A 27,362-nucleotide genomic window follows, 5' to 3' on the forward strand; every position below is an offset into this window, starting at 1 on the left:
ACGCCCCCTAACGAGAGCCCCTCCACAATTTGCCACCCCACTTAAAGCACTGTCAAACATCATGAGGGGGGGTGCTAATTATACCGAAAAACAGAAGGAATACCGTGTTTGTCAGGCAAAAGTACAACTTGTTGTTTACAAATAAAATAAAGCACAAGACAGGATCTTGCTATTCTTTTGCTAGAATAGCTTTCAAGACCCAATAGGTCACTTCCTCAGGCAATTGTCATAAGGAGACTTGTATGATCTTGCAAGTTAGCAGATAAAAACATGATTTAGCCGAAGAAAGATGTCATCTCTGCAAGATCTTGTGTTGTGTTGTCTTCTTTAATCAATCTACCCAATACAAAAAGTTGCTTCAGGAATAGCAATGGAAGTATTACTATTCCATGGAGTAGTTACAAACTGAAATGCAGTATTTTTGACAGCATTGACTAGGGACCAATGCACAGGTTTGCACTGCACATAATTCACAAGTTATACACCCTGTATGGTGTGTGTCTGAGGGGCAAGGATTGTGTCTAGTAGAAGGGTATGGCGCACTTTTCAACAGATCCCAGGTGCTGGACCTCCATCTTAGACACATTAAGTAATGAGTCGATAAGAATCTATATTTGAACATCTATGATATAGTTAACAACAAGGTGCATTCCAACAGCGCTCCTGGATGCTGATGTGGGTCTGTGAGAAAACCTGTATATAAAAGAGGATTCGTCATAGGTACTATACTTGAGGTAAGGCGCACCCCAGTTGATGTTTCAGGCATCAGAGAAGTAAGGTGCTTGCTTTACATAATAGAGCTGGTTAGCTAGGAAGGACAAAAACCATTGCAGTGGCATCACACAATCCGACAGGTCACAAGGAAGTCTGCGAGGCTGGTTTTGTGGTTGATGTCGTGAAAGGCTTCTGAATTATCTAGGATGATCAGGAATCGGGTTGGACTTGGCCTCCAGGGGTAAGTAGCTGCTGTCTAATATTAATGAGAGTCCTTTCTATCTAATGGTGATAAGAAAAGAGAGGTTAGATGAAAATCACAGAGAAGGTTATTTTGTTCCAGGAGCTAGTGCAGTTGGGTTGTTATTACCATTCCTCTGACCCTAGACAAGCATCTGGAGGATCTCTCCCAATCACCAGAATCTCTGACACCTTTTGGCGTTTTGAGAATGTACCTTTAGTGCCATGCGTGTGCTTCTTGGCAGCATTTTCGATTATTGATGTTGAAGTTATGCAAGTTTTAAGGATATTAATGCTACCATAAGTGGCATGCGTGATCCTGAAAATTAATGTGCAATACTATTGTTGTTATGAATTCTGGTTCTGTAATAAAGGTTATCAGAACATACAATCAACTAGACTCTTTGAAAGGGACCAGGAGCACCTTTTCTACCCAAGACTCATATCCAATCGCCTCAATGCTCTGGACGCCTTAGCAACATGTGCAAGAGATGCTAAAGTTCTGCATCAATAGTGACAGTATTGGACTAGTCACGTCTCAACACAAACCTGATTGAGGACCTGCCTGAGGGCAAGTGAGCGTGTTGGGGTGGATGCACTGTAATGAAGGTACTTTGAGTTGGGAGCACACTCATGCTCCCCCCCTCTCCACCTGAAGCTCTCCCTGCTCTCTATGAAGCTTCACCTACTGCTTCACTGTAGGGATGTGTCATGAACAACTTGTTCCCTTCTTTCTTAGTCTCCCTCATGGCAAAATCTGGACAGAACTCGCTTCATAGGATGATGCTTTTCTATAGAACCTCTTGCCGGATTTCTCCCGATTCGAAGCACTATAATAATTGGCGTTAATGTTACCATACCTAATGCTGCTAAGTTTATCGACCTCGGAAAGCAGAAGGGTTGAATCGGGCCTGCTGGGATACAAACCGTCAATTGCAGATTGCCTACAGATATGAGCACAATCTTCCTGAGCTATCTTAGAGTTGAACTTCTACCTATGCATTTTTCGTAGAACTGACTCCACCAGTGCACGCAATGCTTATCTAAGAAGCAACTACTTCACTATCACTTGTCAAAGAGGGCGGTGCTTTAATCAGCAAATCTATCGCATTTGAAGACGTGCTGCTGAGTCGGATCTTTAAAGGAAACGAAATTGCATGTTTTGAGTCACACGAGAACATCTGGGACATTTTAAGGCAGATACTCTTGTGATCTGATAAATTCCTGCCTGCTCATATCGAACATGCGTGTCACTGTATAATATCCTCTTTCGATGACTTTCCATTCCCCTGAGTCTTTGGGTCTCATTACTGAAACTCGTTCTGGCAGTAAATCTACCAGGTTATGACTTGTGGTAGCGCGGTGTTAGTCCCCATTCATGGAGTCCACTTATTGTCCGTATTTAATCCACCCTTTTTGGTGAAAATAATGTGGAGAAAGAACGGGGGGCCAACTTCATTGCTAAACTCGATTACGGCCCTTTGCTGCGTGCCCTTCTTTGAGAACCATGAATTATTGACAAGCCAGTGGACAAACTTCTAAAGGAGTTTTCGTGTACGGGAAATGAAGGGAACTAATGCGGAAATCTAGTTAATATCTTTCATATTTAGTTGACATTCTCCCACTTAAAAAAACATGCAAACACAGAAACTTTCATCTTGAGGGAGCAACTAAGTGTTAGTTTTAGCGCAGTTCACATGAGAGTGATTTGGAAAATGTGAAATTGAACATAAGAAACACAAATGAACTATTCAGCACTAGCCAGAGCCCTGAAATATGTGATATCAGTCAATCGAAAAGCAAAATGCGAACTAAGGTGCAAACTCAGCTTGAATACTTGAGACTGAGGTGAGTTCGTTCTGTGGCATTCCAGAAGCCCTATGTATGGGTTCAGGAACGGTGACAAGTAGGACTCAAGGATTAGTGGCTGGTGTAATTGTAATTGGTTATTTATAACGTGCTTAATACCCAGAGGTTTCTAAGTGCAGACCCAGGGATCGAACCTGTGTTGCTCCGCGTCAACGTGCTTCCAAGACGAGCGCGTTGCCCCTGAGCTTTCCTCTTGAGACTGATGGGATTGCAGGCCAGGGTACTGAGTGTGTGAATGGTCGCTCATAGGAGTCCAACAATGGTTGGTAATTGTTGAGGCATTGTGATTGGTAGAGTCCAGTTTTGATGGCTAGTAGAATCCTCGGCATGGCGGCGTGTGAAAGCCTGGAGGATGGTAGGAGCCCACTATTCTTGGCTGGTAGGAATCTAGGAACGAAGGCTTGGTAGCAGTCAAGGCATGGTGGCTGGCAGAAATCTAGGCATGGTGGCAGGGCAGACCCCGTGCCGAGAAGAAATCTAAGCGTGGGGCTGGTAGGATTCAAAGCCTTTTGTCTGGTAGAGCCTATGTATGCGATCTAATGCGCATTCAAGTTTGGTGGCTAATATGGCTCCAAGCAAGGTGACTGACAGGACATGTGGCTGGCAGGAGTAGAGGCATAGCAGATACTAGAGGTCAAGCAAGGTGGTTGGCATGAATGGTAGTTGGTAGAGACGAAGCTTGGGGGCAGGTAGGTGGCCAAGCATGGTGACTGGTAAGATTCAGGCGTGGTCGCCGGTAGGAATTTAGGCATAATGATGGGTGGCAACAAACTCGAATTGTTCAACATGAGAACCCCTAGTAAACCTTTCATCTTCCTATGGACAACCACTAGCAGGATGGGATGTATATATAAGTGATATGCAGTGTAACAATGTACTTTCATAACATAACCCGCAGCATGGCCATTTGCATCCACGTGGTTCCTTCTCTGTTCACTAAATATTTGCCTCTTTTGTTAAATGACCTCAGGAGCAGACTATAGACTGGCATGGCAAAAAAATCTTGTCTAGCGTTCTTATTTGTGAATAATTAATAAAGCCATGTCACAAATGATGCCCTGAAATACCACCTCCCTTCTTGCCACGTACTGCAATGATTTGACTATGGTATTTTACTGATGGTTTGAGCAAGGCAGGTAGGGTCATATGGGGTTGCACTCATATGCTTTGAGCAAAAAAGGAAAGCCATTATTATCAATCTGATGTCTAGGCATGTGTTAAGGATTGGCATCATGAACATAGAAACTCACACCATTTGCAAGCTATTACCATTGTATGCCCAGAGTGCCAACATGTGTCAATTATTGCTATATAATGCTTTATTATCCCTGTCATATGGCAGGTGTTGCTATCGTATTCCAGGTATTGCCATCATAATCCCAGGCACTTGCACCATTTCGATGATTTGTTATGAAATGTCCAAGTGTGCCAATCATTGATAGGTATTGTTATCAGAACCCAATGTAATAACACAATTGCAACCTGATGCCCATTTGGTCACACGATTATAACGGATAGACCTGGTACCTGGTTAGCATTGCAGAGCCAGATTCCATTTTACAGGAAGCACTATAATGCTGGATTATTTTATGCTAATATAGCACAGGATTGCTCCGTTCCAATATCTCTAAAAACCGTAGTGAAGCCAGATTTCATTAAGGCCAGTTCTTGTAAGGACAGGCACTAATATCCCTACTTAGCTCAGCAGTGCTTGATTCAATGTTACATCCTGAGCAAGGCGGTGCTACGTTCTTTCATGCCCGCTAACTAAAGCAAGACAAAACATTATTCAAAATATTCAAAATGTGACTCCCTACTTTTGGCCAAAACTCTTAGGACTGATCCTCCAGCCCCCAGCCACCCAAGGAGGTTCGCCGTTTGGGATTACATTGGATTTTCAGTTGCCTCTAATTCCACAAATGCAGAAAGTTGGCGAAGCCTCTTTTGGAATGTTATGCAACTAGAACACATAACTATGTGTTTTTAGTAAACAGATATAATCCGCAAATGCCTTTATGTCCTAACGTACTGAATTATGTAACTCTATTTATCCTGGTCCTTCAAAATATCTTATTGCAGGACTTAAAAGAATTCAAAATTCCCTGCCAAGAGTGCTATTATGTCAATCAACCCCGCATTAGGGGACGGACTTCGCCGGTAACAGCCCTCCAGCCCTCCAGCCTGACCCTCTCGGCGAGGGCGCTGGTCCGTTACTGGCCATGTCCGCCCCCCAACCGAATAGTTTAAACAATCTTTTTACAGGAGATGGAATGCGCACGTATTACGTGAGTTCAATCTGCCATAAACGATTTTCAAAACAATATGGCCACGACCATAGGAAAAGGGACTTAATCCCTTCTCTATTTCCATGGCGGCCCCCACGGATCAGAGGAGCACCAGGACCAGAGAACAAAGGTCTGGTCCAGCAGGTTATCGTCGAAGACGGAAAGGGGTGTGAAATGGTGAAATATGTTTTTGGGGGTGTGCAGGGGAGGGTGGGACGTGAGGAGGCAACAGGGAGTGGCTCTGTGTTGCCTCCCCCACAATCAAGATGGCGCCACCCGGGGACGTGGCTTGAGTGGCTGGAAACAGCTGGCGGCACACACTGTGTTCTAGCACGCACTTTCAGCCACCTGATTGGCTGAGCACCCTTGCCAGGCTGCAAATACAACTTCCAAATAAGAATGACACCTATCTAGGCTTAAAACAAGTGTGTTGGCTTCCAATAAAATAGCAAATTAAATATAAAGTCGTTTGCATTGTGGAAAGTGCTTCGTTTCAGAAAGGCCCAATCTTTCTTTTCAGAAACGTTTTGAAATATTTTCCTAACCACCGTCTCTGCCTCGAAAATCTCAACTCATTTTGCCTAAACCTTACTTACACAAATGAATAGGTTGTTCCTTCTTCTCTATGCAGGTTGCAGCATTATGGAGCTCTCTTCATACAGGATTCGAAAGAACTTAGAAAACGGCTTCTTTCCATCAGGCTAAACTTTCTATATTTTCAATGACTGAGAGAATCTAAATGTTCAGATTACTGTCCAACCCAGCGCCACAGTGCATTAGGAGATTGCGCTCAATAAATAATTCTATGACAAGACAGGAGGCTCATATTATGCATTACAATCTTTACTCTGAAACCACAGCAGCAAAGAAAAAAACTTTTACAAATAAAAAAGTTGTAAAGAACAGAACTAAATAAGAGTTCAATGGCAATGTATGGGAGCTCCCCAATCCATCATGGAGGACAGGTCATGCCCTGCAGTCGACCAATGAGCAGGGACCCTTCCTCATATAAGTCCATTACTCCAATCCCAACCCCTCTTTCTTTGCTGCTGACACCACAGTTAAGTACACGCCTTTCAGTTTCTGTCTTACATGTTGTCAGTAGAAGTTAAACCTTAATTGGTTATATTATGGGAAAAATATTGTATGCTTGTAGCATTTCTTTGTGATACATTTAAGATATATATTAGTCCTTTATATTTTAAAGTACTGTTTGTTTAACTTTACAACGCTCGCAGTGCTGGTTTGCCTCTGGGCATTATGTTTAAGTGTGTACTGTTTTCTTTATCCCGTGCGCACTGGTCTGAGTGGAAGCTTTCTTTATGTAAAGATTTATTGGCTAACAGAAGCTAATGCTTTGTGCAGGCGTGCACACGCGAGTTTTCTTGTGTTTATTTATGGTTTACGGCCGGACTGAAGCTGATAAGCTTCAAGGCCAGCGCACACAAGCCTCTCTTTTGTTTGTTTAAGCCCTCCGTGTTTGTTACATTAGCTTCAGGGCCTGCACTGCTGGCGACCTGTGTATGAAGCCCTTTGGTGGGCTGCAGTGTTCATTTGGATAACACAACCTCCAGTGGCTCAACAGCTGAGTGCTTGGTGTTGGGAGGCTGGGTGCCAGGGTTCTAATACAATGTCCGGAACATCATGGATATTTTAAAAAATGTATGTATGGTTATTTTGCACCTCTTTTTTTTCTTTGAATTACACCTGGGACTGCCAGGTGCTGCGGGCATGCTTGGTCCTATATATTTCCTATGTTACCTTCTTTTCCATTATTTTGAAGCCAGTCTCTAGCACAGGCAGTAGGGGTTGTCAGTGGTACCTGGAAGGTTCCAGGTTCGAACCAATCCTCCAACTTTTAAATTCGGAACGTGTTGGGGTAAATAATTACAATTTTATTTTCCATACCGCCCAACCATGCAAATCCCAGAGGGGTTTCTCAAATGGAATCCGGGTTGCCTGTTCACCCTAGTTATGCGAGACCACTTGAGACAGCCCAGTCCGCATTTTTCCACTTTAACAAGATTATATGTAATTTTAATTACTTTTGAATATGAATGTTTATGTATATATTATTTAAAAATTGATATTTTATTTTGTGTTTATATTGATATTTCAACTTATATTAACACTGGTTCGCCTACTGCAGAGCCTCATACACTGCCAATTCTGCAGTTTTTATTTTATTGTTTATTTATTTACTTATTTCTTAAGTTAGGTGATTTGCCTTCACTGAGGTGCCATCTGTTCGGTTTCAGGTTCAGCCTGAATTCTATTGCGAGGTTACCCCATCGTGTACTGCAGATTATCACGCCCTGCTCGGACGAGCAGTTGGAGGTGCACTTGCTCAGTGTTTCCTACCTTAAACTTGACAGTTTTCTTTTGTTTGGGGGCTGCTGGTGGCAGATGTCATTATCTTCCCTGGAAAGGTGCAGTCACCTGCTCGGTGGCAAGGTTGCCTGTGTTTTCTGCGAGGGGTTCCCTCGTATACTGCTGGGTCCACGCCCTGCTAGGGTGAGCAGTTTGAGGTACACTTGCTCAGTGTTTTCTCCCTTAAAGTCGGCAACTTGGGTAATTACCTTAACTGGCATGCACCATAACCTGCTCGGTTTCTGGCTCTGCCTGAGTTCTAATGCGAGGTTACCCCCTCGTATACTGCTGATTATCACGCCCTGCTCGGGCGAGCAGTTGGAGATGCACTTGCTCAGTGTATTACTCCCTTAAGGTCGGCAGCTTCGTTTAAGTGCTGCATATGGCTGACGCCATTGTTTGTCCTGGTAGGCGTGCAGTATCCGTCGGTTTCAGGATTTGCCTGGTTTATACTGCAAGGTGCTCCCTCGTGTACTATTAGTTGCCACACCCTGCTGGAGTGAGCAGTTGAAGTGCACTTGCTCAGTGTACGCTTTTGATAAACAATATGTTTAAGTGTTGACTGGAGCACATTTGCGTTTTTCAGAATTGTCAGTGGCCCGGATAGCTCAGTGAGTATCAGCTTATGTAAGGGCCTGGGGTTCGGACCCCTGTGAGGGCGTAACCCCTCTTCGTTGGATATATTATATATTTTATATATTATTTATTTATTAAGTACTTTGAAGAAAAGAGAGTGTGGAAGTGGTTGTAAACAGACCCATATGGAGGGGTTGTACCTTCCTCTTTAACCATCTCTCTGGTATTATCCTTCGTCTTTTAGTTAAAAATTCTGTCGCCCTTTACCTTAGTTAGTTCAGGACAACTCAGTCCTTTCCTTAGGTTTGCTTCCCCAACCTCAATTGCTCCACCCAATACCCGTGCTGATTAAGCTACAGTATTTTCTCTCAACATGAGGACAAAAGAGTGTCCCTAGTGAGGTCTGCAGGGCTTAAGGCTCTTTAGTGGGGACATGTTTTTCTCCCCTACTTTTGTTCCATTGGACATTCATTATTCTATTGAATTTTAGTGGAGACAGGGTCAGCTCGAGGGCAACTGTTCAGTTTTTTGTTGCATGACAAGTTGAGAAACCATGTTTTACTTGGATGGAATGTTTGGAAACACTTGATGGAAACACTTGATGGTATCTAATAGATGAGTTGCCAAGTAATAACTTTATGGCGCCTGCCCCATGGTTTTCCTCCCAAAGCTTAGCCTATGGTTCAGCTTGCTGTCTAATAGTATATTGCAACTTCTCCTCTGCTCGAGGAGTAAAAGTAGGCTTCTGTACCCTCATGAGCGTTGCTTAACCTCTTTATACATATATATTTTTCTATAGTGCACCAAATAGAGTGCTGTTTTCATTTCTGTGCTGACCCTCCTGATGCAGGTTCCTAAATTTGGAAAGGTCTAAATCTGTCTTTTAACCTACTGAGATCGATAAGTAAGCACCTCTCGTATACCTGAGGGTTCGTCGTACTGTATAAGTACTGGTTTGCTATGGACAATGTGCTTAGTTTTTCATTCCCTGATTCCTTTAGTGGCCAGTCAGCCTCACATGAATACAGTGATTCAGTCCTCAGGGTTTGAGGAGACAGTGGTCCCAGTTTCTTTCTCAACCTTACATTTACAGGGCATTGTTAATTATCCAGAGTCCTTTCCCCCTCATTCCCTTCCCGCCATCCTTGGGGGAGATTGCATCATATTATTACACCTCTGAGGGTAACACCCGATGGTTTTCCGTTTTCCTTTTTTACAGGAGTTCTGACGCGTGACCAGTGCAGACTCGCACTGAGCATTTCCCTCCCGTCAGTTACTTTCCTTTCTGCTAATATCTGGTATTTCAAGAAGTTAAGCTGATCCTGTCCACGGTCAGGGGTTGGTTAGAGGTGCTATAGTGTATTTATTTCTCTTAAGGGTGTAAAGCGGTGCTTTAATGGGGTCCTCAGGGTAGCTTTCTTCTGGGTTGCAAGGTTTCCCTTGGATAAGTGGGGGTGGTTTCTCCTCTTTTGGGAGGACTCAATATCCTTTGGTGGGATAGAGGGGTCTTGGAGTGATACTAATTCCCCATCCACGTTCTCATGACCCTCTATTGATGTGTTCTAGCGTCTATACATCCACTATCAGAAGGTGTCTGCCGCTACGATTCCCAGAGGGCTGGGATATTTATATTTAGTTACTGACGTGGTTCTCATAGTCGCCTGCATGGCAGGTGGTCCTTTGGGTTCTTTCACAAGAGTTCGTTTTTACAGTAAGGTGCCAGCTCAAGGTGCTGTAAGCTTCAAGGATCTGCAAGTTGGCTGAAATATTTGCTGGACCTATTCTGGTGTGCAACTTCAGTTTAACTGTTTAGTGATTAGTTCTTTGCAGTTTAGAGTCTTGCTAAGACTTTGGAATTTTGGTGTCCTCCTTCGGTTAGTTTTGATCCTCTAGGGGGTTTATCTCCAGGGAGGAGAGATCAAGGTTCAAACACCGGGCATATCTACAAGGGGGTTTACATATCACTATAATGGTGGCAATTGGATGTCAGATACATTTTTTCTCCTTGCCAAGTTTGCCCTCTTAAGTATCAGGTTTGTTAATATCTGCCTTTTGTCATGTAGCAGAGTCCTTCTGCAAGAGTTAGGGAGGTCTGAAGGTCTCCGTGTTGGCGGTTTGATGGGTTTAGCTTCTCAGGTGGTGCTCCTCTCTTCCATTCTGTTTCTGCCTCCAGAAGACATCCCTCCTTAGTATACATATATGTCTGAAGACAATTGTGGGTTAATTCTATTGCTTTTCAGCTCTGCTCAGGATGGGTTGTCCTATTACAAAATGTACTCCCATTTTACCTTTTGAAGATTTGTCTTTCCCCCTTGGTTCCCAGTGTAGTTCTGCGACATGCCCTATTTCTAATGCGATATCTTCCTTTAATGCATGGGATGGAACCTCCAAGACTTTCACCCCTATGGGGTACTTTTCTTTTCTTTATCTCCAGGAGAGCTAGGTGCTTATTTTCTTTGGTTTGCTTTCTAGGTTCCCAAAAAGGGTATGAATTTAAGTGTTTTAAATGTTTGATTGGACAACAGAGGTGTTTATTTCAGATGAGTTTTGTCCTAACCTATTAGTATAGGAGAACTTTGTTCAATGTTTTCCCCTCTTTTAACCATTTGGTTTTGGTGGCTGGTAAGGAACACAGGAATTGACACATTTTCCTGTTTTCTTGCAGTGGATTTGTCTATGCCTTATAAGACAGTTTTTCGGGCATCCTAGTCTTGGGCAATTCTCTTGCGGTCAGCTGATTATTTAATGAAAACATTTAAGGTTTCCTTTCCTATTATTTTATTATTCATTATATTGGCTCTATTATGGATCATGTTGTACTAATGAGATGCAAGGGCTTTGAACTTGCATAATATGAGCCTCCTGTCTTGTCATAGAATGACTAATCCCCCACACTAACGTGAGATGGGGGTTTAGATTCTATTAAAGACAAGGAGGCGATTATTATCCCACCCTCCCACCCTGGATATGATGATGTCAATTGTGATATGCATGTACATAGGTGGTTCAAGTGAAAACATTCTTTGGTTTGTTGTTCTGCCCAACCACCCACCCTTCTTGCTTGTTGTTTTTTACAGCTATGGTTTAAGGTCCTGATCAGGAGTGTGGCTCGCAGTTACAAGTTATGGAGTGCGTGGTACGAGAGCTTCACTGGATTGGCCTTCATCGTTTATCGTCTGATCTGTGCAGTGGACGTCTGGTTCAAGACAGCTACAGAAAGAGGGGTTGGGATTGGAGTAATGGACTTATATGAGGAAGGGTCCCTGCTCATTGGTCGACTGCAGGGCATGACCTGTCCTCCATGATGGATTGGGGAGCTCCCATACATTGCCATTGAACTCTTATTTAGTTCTGTTCTTTACAACTTTTTTATTTGTAAAAGTTTTTTTCTTTGCTGCTGTGGTTTCAGAGTAAAGATTGTAATGCATAATAATCGCCTCCTTGTCTTTAATAGAATCTAAACCCCCATCTCACGTTAGTGTGGGGGATTAGTCATTGTAAACGAAACCCAGTTGCAAACCATTGCCAGATTACATTACTCACAGTGAGCACACCAGTGCTGGATTTTATTAGGCCCAGTTAGCATGGTAAGGCCAGCTTCCATTATTCCCAGTTAGCACGGTTATGGTACATTCTGGTATGCCATGCAATCACAATAAAACATTTTTTTAGTATGCCCAGTTACCATACAAATTAATTATTCCATTATAGCCAGTTAGCATACGAAGGGCAGATTTGGCCATATTTGTTTAGGCACAGTTAGTGCTAGTTTCCATTATTTCCAGTTACCAAAGTTAGACCAGTTTCCATTAGACCCACCTGCAATAGTAAGCCCAGCATCCATTTTTCCCATTTGGCATAGTAAGGGTTTACTAAAGTATGTCCAGTTAGCACAATGAGGCCAGATTCAATAGGTCCTGCTTGGACAGTAAAAGCTAAATCCATTATGCCCAGTTAGCAAAGTAAGGACAGATAGCAGAATAAATCAAGTTAGCCATTTGCAGATGAGGCACGTCCCTTCATCTTCCAGTCCTGAACAGATCACCGATCTCGTCTTTTGCGTAGTTTGAGAGGCCTGGCAGCCATTACTTTGGCTACCAAGGTGACACAAGCGCCAACACTCGCTTGGCCGTGATTATTTTTAAAGGAACACTTTTATACAGCTTTAAGCATGCAAATAGCCTCTTTTCATTACACATTGTATATCATAATTTTCCTTCTCTATGTGCGAGTATGTTTTATGGACTAACCTGTTAGGGCACATGGCGTCAAGTACTCAAAAACACCCATATCTCATTATCGTTTTGCATGTGGTTTTAAGATGCTTTCCCAGTTGAGATCTCTCATAAAAATGTAATGGCAGTGTTTACCAGATGAGTCGGCAAGCACCAGTCTCTGCTGACTCATTGTGCAACACGATGGCAGGCACAGAACAGAGAAGTAGCTTCTAGAAGCTCTCTTCATGGCTGTATTTCTCATTTGACAAATGTCTCAGAAAGCTTGGCCCTTTTCGGGATTTTGGGCCCTTGGAGGGACGTGTGTGTATATGGAAGGTATGCATTGGATTTGTAAAGCACAATCCTAGCAATGGAGCACTGTACATGGGGGACACACCCAGGATACCACCGATAGAGAAGGGCCTCATTATGAGTCCGCTAGTAATTTGGGGCAAAATCGCTGAGATACCACCAAATGGATTTACCATTAACACCACTTGGTCCAGCGGAATTACAGCCGATTACAAGTGGCGGTATGGCAGTGTTAGTCCCTATTTATGGCATCCATAGGACAGTGGGTTTGGACGTAAGGTGGAGGAAAGCCTCTCTCAAAATGCTGGAGGTAATTCCACCACCTTAGCCCCAAAAAACGGGCATTTCTGCAGAATTACCACTGGTGGTAATTCTGGCAAAATCCCAATTTTTTGTGCTAAGGTGGTGGAATTACCTCCAGCATTTTGCTGGAGAATTTTCCTCCATCTTACCTTTAAACCCATAGTTTGACGGTGCAGTAATGCAATGGTAACTTGTTACCACTGCATAACCAATATTTTTGGCCACACCGCCAAAGTCATAATAAAGCCTAGAAGTGAATTGTGACAACTGACAGTCACAGCCTGAGACACAGTGACTTTCTGAGCATCTCTGTAGATGGGCAAGTGCCAAGCAGGTAACAAGGTCCCCACTCAGAGCAGGAGCCTGCACAGGGTGGAACAAGACATGTGCACTGGCCAGAAGGGGGAGGCCAGGTGAAGGGATAACACAGGACCTAAAGTCCTTCCCAGATCAGTAGACAGAACAATGTGACAGAGTTAAAGGTGATGGTACAATCCGAGGAGACTTTCTCTGAGAGAACAATACAAACAAACATCGAAATGTGCTTCAAACATACTTTGAGGTTGTTCGGAAGAAAGGAACAGGCATTACTATTTGTCTCCAGAGGTGGTCCGGCTGATTTGGATATCAAACCATTTGCTACCTGTCTGATGTGGTCATAAGTCTGCAATACTCAAAGCCCTATCAATGTCCATAGATACATTTATTTATTTATTTATTTATTTATATAGCGCTCTGAGCCCTGGGGCATCTGGGTACATTGATTGGTTACAATGACAACACATTTACAATTACATACGATGCAGGAGGAAACATGAATGATTTACAGTTGCATATTGTTACAGATGCAATGATACAAGAAGAGTTGTTTACAGTTACATATGGTACAAGAGTTGTAAATGACTTAGCGGTGAGGAGAAGGAAGCAATAATTACAGTGATAATTAGTTAGGTGTATCTGAAGGTTCTTAGACTTCTTTCAAGATAAGCCAAGTTTTAGAATTGTTTCTGAATTGGTGGAAGGAGGGTTCTGTTCTTAGGGTCAGTGGTAGGGTGTTCCACAGTTTAGCGGCAAGCACAGGGAAGCTGCCACCTCCAGCTTTCTGAAGCTTAAAACTGGTGACTTTTAGGCCATGAGCTTGAGCCGATCTAGTGGGACGTGCAGTGGTGTTTTGGGGGAAGTTTTCAGCCAAGTAGCTAGGCGCCAGGTTGGCAAGGCACTTATGAGTGAGTGATAGAGTTTTGTACTCTATCCTTTGGGTGACGGAGAGAGAGTGTTTCGTCTAATATCCGCGATATGTTGGGACCTTGGGACATTCAATGCTGCTCTAAGAGCATTGTTTTGAATTACTTCCAGCTTGTTGAGGTTGCGTTGACTCGTGCTTAGGTAGAGTGCATTGCAGTAGTCAATTATGGAGGGTATTAACGCTCTGGCTATGGAGGTGCAGTTAGTTGTGGATAGAAATGGTCTGCATGCATTAATTAGCTTACAGGTGTAGGCGGTGGAGGAGGACATTGCGTTGGTTTGTCTGGTCAGGGTAAATGAAGAGTATAGGCAAATTCCTAACGTTTTGACATCCTTGGATACCATTATATTGTTAAAGTCGATGTGTTAAATGATGAATTTTGTCTGTTGAGTTTGTTAAGTCTGTATTGGGAGCCTAATAAGAGTAACTCAGTCTTGTCATCGTTGAGGCAAAGTCCATGTATAGCCATCCAGGCTTGTATGATAATATAGATGTCATTGAGGACTTTTGATGTAGTCTCCAGTTAAAGGGATGAGTATTTGGGTGTCATCTGCGTAATTCGGGTAGATGACACCCAAACGATCGAGGTTGTCAAACAGGGGTTTTGCGAACACATTATATAATGTTGGTAATACACAGGAACCCTTAGGGACACTGCAGGTGACTGGTGCTGGCTCAGCGACAGCTGAGGGTGCAAAGACCCTCATAGTTCTATTGTTTAGGAATGATTGGATCCAGGCTTTAGCTTTGTCAGAAAAGGGGGCTGCTGATGAGAGGAGGTTACATAAGGCTTTGTGGTTTACCAAGTCAAAGGCAGCCGAGAGGTCTAATAGTAGTAAGTGGGGGAGTTTGCCATTGTCTTTTAAGTTGTCCATTTGTGTCTTGAGGTCGATCAAGGCAGTTTCTGTGCCATGTTTTGGTCGGAAACCCAATTGCCTGAGGCCTAGAAGTTTGTGGTTTTCCAGATGGATCTGGGTCTGCAGGTAGGCTGCTCTGTCCAAAACATTTAAGAGGAATGGCACTGTTGTGATGGGTCTATAATTCGTTGGGATGTTAGGATCTAAGGTGAGTTTTTTAAGAAGGGGAAGAACCCAAGCATCTTTCAGATTGGTTGGTACTATACTTGATTCAAATGAGGCATTAATAAGTGTTGTGATAAAGGGAGCCAGTTGTTTTGCTACATCTTTGATGATCGGTGCCGGGCATATATCTCCCTGGCATCTTGACGGTTTTAGTTTTGAGATTATGTCCGCAACCTCTTTGATAGATAAGGGTGAGAAGTTGAATAGTTCATCAGTGTTGGGCTGTTTACTTAGTAGTGGAGGTTGGACTTTATCAGGGAGAAGACTGCATTTGTTGCACTCTGTTTTAGTTTGTAGCATTGATATGTTGTCAAGTAAGGCCTTCTGGATATTGGTGCACCATGCAGTGTCGTTAATGCACGTGTGAGGTATGGGAGAGGGGGATTCTAGCTCTCTTAGAATGTTGAAGAGCTCTTTCGTGTTAGATTTGGCTTTAATAATTCCATCGTTTTAGGTATTTATTTTGGTTTGGAGAATAGCTACTTTGTAGTTGTTGGATGCTATTATGAAGATGTTCTTTTTAGTGGCTGAAGGGGAGGTTTTCCATGCGGATTCTGCAATATGTGAGTGTCTGAGAACACCAAAAGTCATTTCAGGAAAAAGAGCTTGACGTGTTACTGACACCACCCCAGCCCTACTGGCCATTCTAATAGATGAATCAATGGCCGATCTCGTCCTGGAAGGGAGCATTTTAGGAGCATTGAGCAGGATGTCATGCCCCTGCTCACCTGCAAGGCATGGCCTAATTCACAGAGCGTTTTCCACTGGGGTTCTGCCATTATAAAACACTTCCGTGAATTAGGCACATGTTGGCGTGACTGTGTAAAGCTCCCTAAATGCCCAAACTCGCACCCCTTTAAAAAGATCGTGGTTGTCGAGAACTTACGAGAAACGTGTTAAGATCAGGAGAGCGGTGCTATCTCGACTTACTAAGAAATTCAGAACTTCCTCTTTCTTTTCCGGACTGAAAACCACAGGAGAGAGGGTGCGCACGCCGGAGTCCTTTATCACTCATTTCACAGAATGTGCATGCTAAAGCCAAAGCACGCTTGTCTTAGTCACTGAGCAAGATTGCACTGAAAAATGCAGTCCATAGAATATGAGCTCGCTGGCAGTGACAGGGGCAGGTTTAGGTGCCAGAAGGGTCAAAGGGCTCCTCGCAGGGCACTGATCAATACCAATGGATAACTTTGCAGGCAGCAAAAGGTGGGCATCAGAGTCTGAAAGGTACACCTGGGCGACGCCCCTGCCCATCCCCCTTCCTGTTCCGTAAGGAAGGTAACATTGAGGAGGCTTGTCATAACAAGTGCATAAGTCTGAGGCCTGCAGAGGTGGACGTACGGCAATGATGGGCAACCTGACGCCGTACGGATGTTTTGGCATACAACGTCCATAAGCCCCTGCTGGCGTAGTCAATGGGAAGGGACTGTGAGAGTTGGAGGTCAAAACATCTAGAGGGATGCAAGTTCCCCTCCACTGACCTAGAGTTGAGCAAGTGTAGCATTGGCAGCTGTCCCCGTTGAGTCCTTCCTTCCTTCAGCACTCACGTGAAGTTAGTGTTATGCTCTGGCAGGGCTGGGCTGGCCTACAAGGTACTCTGGAGATTTCCCAGTGGGCCTCTGTACCCTGGGCCTCTTTTGTATTTTATTTTCAAATTTTCTCATAGGAAAATGGTTGGGCTTGCTCAAAATGTGCAATATGGGGCCACTTTGAACATTATTTCCAGGGCTACTTTTGGTTCCCAGTCCACCCCTGTGCTCTGGTTGCCACTGTTCTCTGGATTCTGACAACTCTATTTGATCTATTGGATCAGTTGTAATCATAAATCCCTTGCAATAAGCCATTTTTGCTAAGCATCCATGGTAGCTCAATTGTTAATGCACCTATTGCAGAAAGTAACACATTCTGATTCTGTTAAATGAACTCAATTTTTCATTCCCGTAAAGTGGATTAAACAAGCTCCACTAAATTGCTCGACAGTAAGATTTGCTGTTTACAGCTGTATGGGGTGTGTGGCAACACGTATTATATGAGAAACGGGTTAATATCACTAGCCTAGGCTTCACCCAGTTCTTTCCTCTTCAGTTAAATAAAACGGCAACCGTTTCTCGTATTAGGTGATTAAGGTGCAGTTGAGGAAGTCATTGGTAGTGTTGAAGAAAGGGAGAATATTCTCTGATGGTGGTATGCACTATCTTTCAGATCATACATTCTAAGCTTTTAAGAAACAAAAGTACGCCAAAGCCAACTGGGTACTCTTAGGGTAGCGCTGGCCGAACTCTAGGAGTACACCTGTAAAGGTTATTGGGGGATGCACGAAACAAAATGCAAAATGCAAAACTGATGCATAGCTGATGGAAGCCCAATCTACTTAATTCATTCATTAATTTTGTGATTCGTATAGAACCTTTTACCATAATGATGGTCCCAACGTGCTTGTTGGTTGAATGTCCTCGGATGGACCGGAGTGCAAAATTGGGAGAATTGGGAGGTGTTATTATGTGTGTGCATTTCAGCCATTAAAATTATGTGAGGGTGGCCAAGACCCTGTTTGTCACCCATGTCTGAATGGCATGTTGATGGGTGCAGTGGAGGTAAACTTTGAACTAAACTGGGTGAATTTTGTTTAAGGAGATAGAGAATTATTCGGGAAGCTACAGTCCGAATTTCTGTCGTCAAAGGTAGCTATATTCTTATGGCAGAGGTGTTACAGTGTTTGTGGTATATGTGAGTGCAGGTTGTGTGGAATGAGCCTTAGTCTTCCGCTAAATTACAACGGTGCAGTGTACGAGGGGAGAAATAGGTTAGCTGTGCAAACAACGTTTACATCCTGGGTTCCGTCTATGTTCAAAGAGCAGTACTACGTATCAACTAGATTCAAAGGGAGAGCAAGGCCTAAAGTGCGTAGGAAGACTAAATGAGAACAGAATTAGAAAAAATGCCTATTTATTTATTTATTTATTTCATTTGTTGTTATTCTCCCAAACCCAGACGTATTACGGCGCTAAATGAGATTATAGCACAGTCAATACAGAATGAGTGAAAGGACAACAATTAGGTATAATTGTTAAACAGTACAATTTTCAGCTTTTTTGTAAGATTCTATAGGAGGCACTGGTGTAACAGGGATGCCTGCAGCCCCCACAGTGCGCGTGGCCCCGCCACCACATGTCCTGGGAGGTGGGCCCCCCTTGGACTTTAAAAAAACTTCCTTTTTTTGTAGTCACTCTGTCTTCAAAAATAAATTATTTCTGTTCCAGGGTAACAGAAATAATTAGTTAATTTATGAAGGCAGAGTGACTACAAAAAATAAAACATTTATTTTTGAAGTCCGAGGGCTCGACCCACCCCATGGGATGGCATGGAAGCCTCTAGGCTGGAGGCCCCCAGACAATAGAGGTGGGAGACACTCATGGATGTTGGGAAGAGACACGATTTACTTTGTGATCCTTTTAAAGGATAAATATGTCATGACTGAATGATTCCAGGTATGCAGTAAAAGCAGTACTTACTATATTTTGAAGAGGAAACTATTTGGTTTCAAGTGATCATTAATAAAGTATTTCGCTAAAGCTGAATATCACATTTTTAGCTGGAATTCGGCTAAATACTTACTCAAAGCCGAATTTCTGTACACCTCTAGGATACTAACTGTTAACATGGAATATTATGATAAAAGATGGTAGGTGTTAGTGTTAGGTGGGAGTTGGCCTGGTAGTAAAGTGGGTGAAATCGCCACACTAATAACAATATATAAAAAAGGCAGGGAGCTAAAGATAGCATGTAAAATGTGGCAAATAGGGGTTGCCTCTGTTACAAACTTTGTTGCAATGCACGGTGGGATAACGGAGGTAAACCTTGTATTTATTTACTTTAAATACATTGAAATAATTAACATGAATGCAAAAACGACCGGAAAATGGTATTAGCAGAGATCTTGAAACCAAAATTACTGAGACATGAATAATCCCAAAGAAAAACCATAATTTTTAACACTCAGCTGGATGTACCAAAATATAGATTACCAAAATGAATATGTGGAAACCATGTTTAACACCTACTATACCCATTTCCGTCTTGGAAACACACTTCCAGTGTGAACAGTGCACTGCTGCCTTAAAGAGGCTGGTGCAGGCATAGCAAGGGCAAAACCCTCCCAGATGGAGTTGATGGACAGATGATACCCATGAGAATGCTTCAAATTAGCATGATTTAACTGTGTGCTTTCCCTTTCTATGGCAGGTTCAGGATCTTTTAAGAGCATTTCCATACTATAAAATTGATCGTACTAGTGGAATTTGCAAAGCAGTAAGGGTTTGTGCGTGTTTTCAGTATTATCTTGCACTCCTCTTACTTTAGTTTAGTTTCTTTATTTATACCGCGTGCCGAACCCTGAGGTAATTGGGCGCCAGAGACTTAGACAAGAACAACAGGTTACATGTAGTTACATATTATGCAGGCATGGATAACAGCGATAAGTGCAACCTGACAAGGTTACACGATGGTCGCAGAGAAGGTACATGTAGACATACAGTGCAGGTGAGATCCAGAGAATGGTCAGACACGTGAGCAAGGGCTAAGATATGACTTTCTAGGAATTGCATTCAGGGGCAAACCTGCAGGTCAATAATCTTAGAGTGTGCAAGCCCGGCCTTTAAATGCTTCTCGCTGCCTCTGCACGTCCACATGCTGTTCCACTTTATCGGCCTTGGTCTAGGGTCCTGGCACTACAGCCTTAAAGATCTCTATTGGCTCTCGCCAATAGAGATCTTTAATCATCGAAATGTTTGATTTTTCTCATATACTGCAGATACCTGAGGATTAGTAGTGCTATATAAATGCTACATTATTATTATCCCTGAGCCAATGGGCGCCTTTTCTTTACTCCATTTTACCAAAGAGGCAAGCCAAAGCCTGCCATCCAATATCTGGTCTTAAACACCTCTGTAGCCATAGCAATATTCCGCTGTCAGAAGAAATGATGCTTCTGGAAGTGCTTTGTCGCTTCCCAGCTAGGATCCTGCTTTATTTGACCGGAATACAAACAGCTATTTTCTCATGCAGTTGAACATTATAGATTATTTGCATTAAAGTCACCGACTAATCACCGCCCAACTAACTGACAATTATTAAAGGTGGCTGTTCAGTGGTCTAGTTCTAATCAGTTTGTGGTCTCGGTCCGGACCCTGTGGGTTGGTGGGCGCGTTCATAAATATTGGCTCAATCTGGAGGGTTTTCGGTCTCTACTTATGAATACATTTTGGGCAACAATCCAGATGGCAGAGGTACCGTAACACTGTTGCTCTGCGGAAATGCAACTCTGACAGTGTTTACCTGTGATCAGTCAGTTTCATGACTGATCACGGGAGCCGAGACACCGAAACATCCAACAGCCTATAGGTAGGTGCACATTATCTGTGCCATCTAAACTTCAAACCCCACACCCCCTTTTGGCATTGCAGATTGGCAAGTGTAATTGCACAAAATAATATACAAATGTATTAGAAAACATCGTCCTGCTCTTAAAATACAGACGTTTCTTTAGTTCACTAACACATGTGGCCAAACACTCTATTTCAATCAAAGTATTGCTGAAGCTGTGGCATTAATTAAATAATAAATAATACATCATTTCCTCAAATGGCTCCCGCTTTGCTTTTCCAATGTCCATCCTGTTTTGTAGGCATAATTTCGCTTCGAAGTAAGTCTCTTAACAGCAGGAAGCAAAGCTTTCACATTAAAAAGCAGTTACCGGAAACATTCTCATATGCGTCTCATGATTAGCACAAAAACCTTGTAATCCGCCCCTTCGAGCATCATGAACACAAATTCTTTGTTTTAAGAAGTTAAACACTTGGGGCCTGATTCATGGAATTTATTGCATGGTGCAATGTGACTTTTCACTGGTGCAAACTGACTTTGCACTGCCAACAAACACCCTGATTCATGGAACCGTGCAAAGTGTCTTTTTTTGCCATGCAAAGTCACTTCGCACGCTTCCATTAATCAGGGTGGAGCAGTGCTAAGTGTATTTTTGCACTGCAAAGTGAATTTGCCCGGCAAAAGGACACATTGCACAGTTCCATTAATCAGGGTGGAGCAGTGCCAAGTGTATTTTTGCACTGCAAAGTGACTTTTCACGGCAAAAAGACACGTTGCACAGTTCCATGAAACGGTGTTTGTTGGTAGTGCAAAGTCAATTTGCACCAATGAAAAGACACTTTCCACCATGCAATGAATTCCATGAATCAGGCCCTTGATAATTTTCATTTTGTTTATTTGCACCTCGCTTAAATATAGTTTTGATTTTGTTTCATTGTAATATTATACACTGATTGTTAAAACATTTTAGAATGTCTTTCCTAATAGTTCAAGTTTTTGGAAATGTGTATGTAATGTGCTCGGATGCCCTCTGGAGACTCGTCAGGCTTTACAGCAGGAATGGAAATGTACCCAACCCCATGCTGTGCAGTGGGTGTCGTGCAGGGCTGAGACACGCTGGCGATGATGATGGAGCGGGTCCAAGATGACTACCCTGGAGCACGCGGTGAGCAGATATGTAAGAGGGTTCAGAAGTCAGCTCTCCCAATATGGGCACTTCCCCCACACTTCACAGAAAGTGCTTGCAAACTATTGAGTCTAGCCCCTGTGGAGTTTTCAAGGCCCTCTTCGCCCCTGTCCAGGCCCCTTGACAACCAGAATCTGCAGCCCACTTACCACGTGATAGACACCCAGGCACAGCGTGGACACGCGGACATTTAGGCAGAAGCAGCAGCTTTGGGAGTCTTGTGAACTTTGGCCGGTCATCTTTGGCGGCGGGTTGTTCCCTCTCGGGTACTAGCCTTGATCGCTTCGCAGTTAGAGAGCTGATTAAGTGTGAGCTGAAGCAAGTGTGAGCTGACCCCAGTGGAGGCTGAGAGAAAAGAAGGATCTGGGTGAGTCAGACGCTGCGCTTCCTTCCTGGCTCCAACTGACGACTGTGTCAGGCTGCAGCAGAGGCAGTCTACTCTCATTGTGGGATGCAAATAGGAGCGCATTTGCAAAGTACACATTTGTATTCCGAAAAATTTATGAGAATAGGCTAATCATTTGCATGTGTGCATACGTCTGTGACAGATTACATTTAGTCTATTTTAGCCAAAACATCTGAGCACCCAGACAAGAAAGCATATAAGAAAGCACAAGCCAAGGCTGTTCCCATTTAAGTGCCTCCTGTATGCCCTCTTCGCTATGTAACTTAACAAATTAGTAGATACCTACACGTTTCACAATCAAATTCACGCATCAGAACAAGCGTTTGAACCAAAGTATAGTTTACATAGATTAATGAGTAGGAGAATCAAAACCGGTGTAACTTAGGCACAGCCACTCACCCAGGCTCAAAAACAAAAAGAATTGCCCCGCCAGGAAAACAAATGACGTCTTTAGAAATACAGTCTCAAAACTTCTTTGGTGAAGTGTTAACGGAATGGTACACATAGTTCCTCTCCATTCTACCTGACCCAATCCTCGGCAGAAGAGTTCCCCCATTTTGACTTTATTTCCCTTGCCCTATACAGAATAAGAGGGTACCCTCAAGTATGTATACTCATCCAGCCTCGACATCTTTCAGAGGCTGTGAGCCAACCTTCTACAGTGAACGAAGGCAAGCTGTGATTATTTGTTTATTTAGTTGGAGTTTTATAAGAAGCCAACTCTGAGCACAGTTGCTTCTTAGCACCTCCAAATGAATGGAAGGAGTACAGACATCTGATCCACAGAGGCTATGGGAATATTTGGGTCGGTCACACGCCAAGGGGATGGAGCCGGGTGATGTGCAACAACATTATGAAGTGCAAATGCTTGTGAAGTACAGGAGCAAAGAAAAAACAAAATGCAATAAGTGCCAAGTGGAGCTTACCAGGAGTGCCACGTTAGCCGAATGTTCAGGGATGTGCCAAGGAAAGTCTACTTTGACTGCAAGTGTCCATTCTCGTAGGACAAACGATTTTCAGAAGAGGAAGATCATCAGCTTTTTAGGGAACCAGGGATGATTCTCCACAGATCTGGTGGCACCTGGGAGCTCCTACCACAGGATGGCCTCAGCCGCATCAAGGGTTGCACCACACAGATCCTTCTTCTTGGAGGAAGCAACCACTGTCGACCTGGATCCTGCAGTACTCAAGGGCCTGGGAGGTAGGCACTTCTTCACATTATGCCAGCAAAAGGCCAGGCCGAAGTTCCAGTGGGATATGCAGATGAAGCAAAGACGTTTGAAACATTGTGTTCTCCTACTCCTACAGAAAGGTAATGCAGGGAGAGCAAAGCAGGCATGATGTGTTCCCATGGTTTCAGGCTAAGGGTTGATCTGGCTGTTTTTCTCTGAAGAGACGGGAATTGTAAAGCAAGTTTTTTTGGGAGGCCAAAGGAAAGACTATTGCAATGGGAGCACCAAGGCAGATATCACCTGTATTATTTTTTGTTATATTTAAGAGTGGTAGGATGCCTCAAAGGACATTATGTTGAATGTGGGAAATCTTTATGATTTCTTGCATCTACATTGAAAATGAGAGAGGACAGTCAAAGATTTCTCCAAAGTGTATAACTGTGAGAAGCGGATTGGAGGAACCTCTAGGGAGGGAGAGAAAGAGGGATGCAGGAGCCAAAGTAGATGATTTCAGAGTTCATAGTTTTGTGGCAAAGGGTGTCAGTCATCCAGTCCTGTTTCTGGAGCAGGAAGTCAGGGATGTGAGCTGCAGATACTGAACATAATCTGTGTGTGATCCAAAAAGGTGTGTAGGTTTACAGGGTGGCATGATGAAACTGCCTAGATGCCTATTAAAGAGAAATTGAGGCAGGATGTATCTTTGCACGCATTTATTTATGTATGCGATTTATAAAGCAACCATCTATCTGTTAAGCTACAAAGTGATGTACAAAGGAAATCCCCCATGGGGGTTACATTTAGGGTGCATAGGGGTAGGAGTGGAGCAAGGAAGGGTAAGGGAGGAAGGGACGGATGTACACCAGAGGGAGAGAAATAGGATTGAGTGGAGTGGAGTGGTCTGTGATTGGTGATGTCCTTTGAAGACAAGGGTCTTCAGGTCCTTCCTGAAGTGTAGGATGGAGGATGCCAGCCATATCTGCATTGGTAACCTGTTCCAGTGACATGTTGCATAGCAGGAAAAGGCCTACATACTATTTTCCCCCTGCAGTTCTTTGATTCCAGTCTGACAATGGGGTTGCTTCTGGTGGTTCACTGGCCTCCAGAGATGGGATGTTTCACCAAGAAGAGAGGTGCTTTGGATGTGATTGCTTTGTATGTGTTGCAGGCCGTATTGAACATGATAGGTGCTTGAAGAGGTAGCAAGTTCATATCCATGAGGATCTTTGAGGAGCTCCAGTGGCGGCTCATCCATAATGGCTGAGGGGACACTGACACACCACCCCCCTCACCCCTTTTGGAGGAGCTGAGGAGCTAGCCCAGTGTAAACACTGAGTGCTCCCTCAGCTGCTTGTTGCCGCTGAGTGAGCGCTCCTGCACTAGCTGCACTGTCAAACGGAAACACGGTTTCCCTTTGGAAGTTCTGTTCCCCAGCTGCACATGATGAATGAGCCATGCAAGGCCAGGGGTGTTTTGTTTCCCCAGCCTTGCATAGTCCATTGAAAATGTTGGTTCAGGAACTGCATGTCTGTATCTGCGAGGAGGCACACATACAATTGGAGCAGACCAGCTGTTGCTTCCTAAATCCTGTTTGTGCAGCGCATGAGCTGGAGCGCTGGAAGGAAACTTCAAGACAAGGATAGAAGTGTCAGAGCCTTTTTCAGCAGCAAACTGCCCCCGTATCACTTGTGGGGCTAGATCACATCCCCGGCTCGAACGACCCATTGAGCTGCCACATGGCCACCATCTATTGGTCCAGGAAACACTGCGGGCACCATATGATCCTCATAGGTAATTATGAGAGCAACAAATCCTGGCACAAGTCAAAGGATTATTGTTTGATTTAAAGTTACTTGCTCGATCGCTGCTTCGTAACAGATTCTGAGAGTCCGCATCAAGTGCTCCCTGTGACTCTTTTGGCCCACACCACACTGGGGCTACTGGTGATCCATACTGTGCATTTCTCTCTGATGCACCTTCCAACATGGCCGATGACTGATGTAACTCAAAGAAGCAGCTCTCCACTTGGAGCTGCATACTCCTGATTGGCTGAGGAGTTTCTAAAAAGGAAAGGACATCCGCCGGCAGGTGGAAGCCGTCACATCAAATCAAAGGCCCTTTATCTATCCTGTCGGGCCCTGTTCCGTGCAGCCCCCCTTCCCTTCGTACTGCCTCACGCTGGCATCACCCGGCCTGTATTGCACACTTGTGCTCCTGGACTGCGCACCCGCTCCTTCATCAATGAACGTGAGTGCCGACTGTGGCCCTATACCTGCACCTTCTCTCCCTTACCTTTCTCTTCTGCCTCCTCAGTCTCTGTACACCTTCCTCAATCTGCCCCCATCCTGAGCCCTGCCCCCACCCGCCTCCACATCGTACTGCTATGCTGCTTTATCTTTCTCACTCCAGTCTAAAGCTGTTCCATCCTGAATTGTCTGTCTGCTAGCGCAAAACCAAATGTAGGTGTTTTTATCCTGAATTGTCTGTCTGCTAGCGCAAAACCAAATGTAGGTGTTTTTATCCTGCATTGTCTGTCTGCTAGCGAACAATCAAATGTAGGTGTTCTTACCGGTGTAAGCACAAAATCAAATGTAGGTGTTTTTATCTTGCATTGTCTGTCTGCTAGCGAACAATCAAATGTAGGTGTTCTTACCGGTGTAAGCACAAAATCAAATGTAGGTGTTTTTATCCTGCATTGTCTGTCTGCTAGCGCAAATCAAATTTAGTTTTTTTATCTGTGTTAGCACAAAATCAAATTTAGGTGTTTTTATCTTGCATTGTCTGTCTGCTAGCGAACAATCAAATGTAGGTGTTCTTACCGGTGTAAGCACAAAATCAAATGTAGGTGTTTTTATCCTGCATTGTCTGTCTGTTAGCACAAACTCAAATTTAGTTGTTCATCCTCTATTGTCCTGCTAGTTTAATATTTCATCCAGCCTAGTATTGAATGTTACTGTGGAAATAGACTTGGTTGTGACACATCGTATACTATTCTGTGACTAGCACTCTTAACATCCATTTGGCCGCCTGTGTGCCGTTCAGAATTTGCACTGCAGTGCAGTAGCAGCACCCTCGCACCCTTCTCTCTTCCTCTCGCTCCTCCCTGCTCTGTGATGGCACTCTCCATCTCCCCAACCTACTCCAAATGCTACACCATCACCTACCCTCCCTCTCTGACTAAATCAGGAAGTAAAAAGCATAAGAGAGACTTCCTTACTGCAAACCATGGCCTCCCAGTTGCAGACACATATGTCAGTGCCTCCTCCAGAGAAATCTTCACTGACATCCTTTTGTCTGTCCCCTCTACTGACCTATGGACCACTCTCTTCACCTCTACTCTCTCCCCTTACTCCTCGACTACCATTAACAGCGGCACCAAGTGGGAAGTCCTCATGGCGGGCTTCTTCTCTTCCGGCTGCTGAATTAATGTCTACCACATGGGCATAATCCTCATTCTAGGCTCGCAGGCCACCCTCCTGCTCTTTGACGGAATCATACCGTCCCTCATTAACTTCCTTCCTTCTCCTGCCTCTCCACCTGCTTCCCTCCCTTCCCTGCCACCTCTGACTGATGTCCCATGCCGCTGCACTCCACCACAAAAAAACGGACAAAGCCAGTGATTGTCTCCATCTGCCACACTTAACACACATTCAGCCAGCAAACACTCTGCTGACATCTCCCTCCTCCTTGAAGAAACTGATCTGGACATACTTGCACTTACTGAGACCTGGTTCAACGCCATCTTATTCATTTCCTTTGACTCACTTCTTCCTGACGTCTTTCAGATCACCTCCAAGCCACAACCTCATTGTGCAGGTGGTGGAGTAGCCTTAATCTTCCCTGACTGGATCCCCTCTTCCATCCTACCCACTCAGTTCTGCTCATCCTTTGAGAGCCTAATATGCAAACTGGTCATCTCGCCCACAACCACCCTGACCAATGCTACCATTTACCGGCCTCCAGGCACTTCCTCTCTGTTTCTCTCTGAGTGGGTGGACTTCTGTT

At 43.9% G+C, this 27,362-nt stretch overlaps 1 protein-coding gene across 1 annotated transcript in view; it reads right to left on the reverse strand.

The window, feature by feature from the left end:
• Positions 1-22,146, reverse strand: part of LAPTM5 (lysosomal protein transmembrane 5) — a 148,015-nt gene extending 125,869 nt beyond the window's left edge. Inside the window, exon 1 of the mRNA XM_069623021.1 lies at positions 21,932-22,146. Coding sequence (XP_069479122.1) covers positions 21,932-22,021 — 90 coding nt within the window. The 5' untranslated portion in view covers positions 22,022-22,146. The remainder of the gene's footprint in view (positions 1-21,931) is intronic.
• Between the last annotated feature and the right edge of the window lie 5,216 nt (positions 22,147-27,362).

Source organism: Ambystoma mexicanum, chromosome 11, assembly GCF_040938575.1.
Source record: "Ambystoma mexicanum isolate Mex_15411 chromosome 11, UKY_AmexF1_1, whole genome shotgun sequence".
Classification (NCBI taxonomy): domain Eukaryota; kingdom Metazoa; phylum Chordata; class Amphibia; order Caudata; family Ambystomatidae; genus Ambystoma; species Ambystoma mexicanum.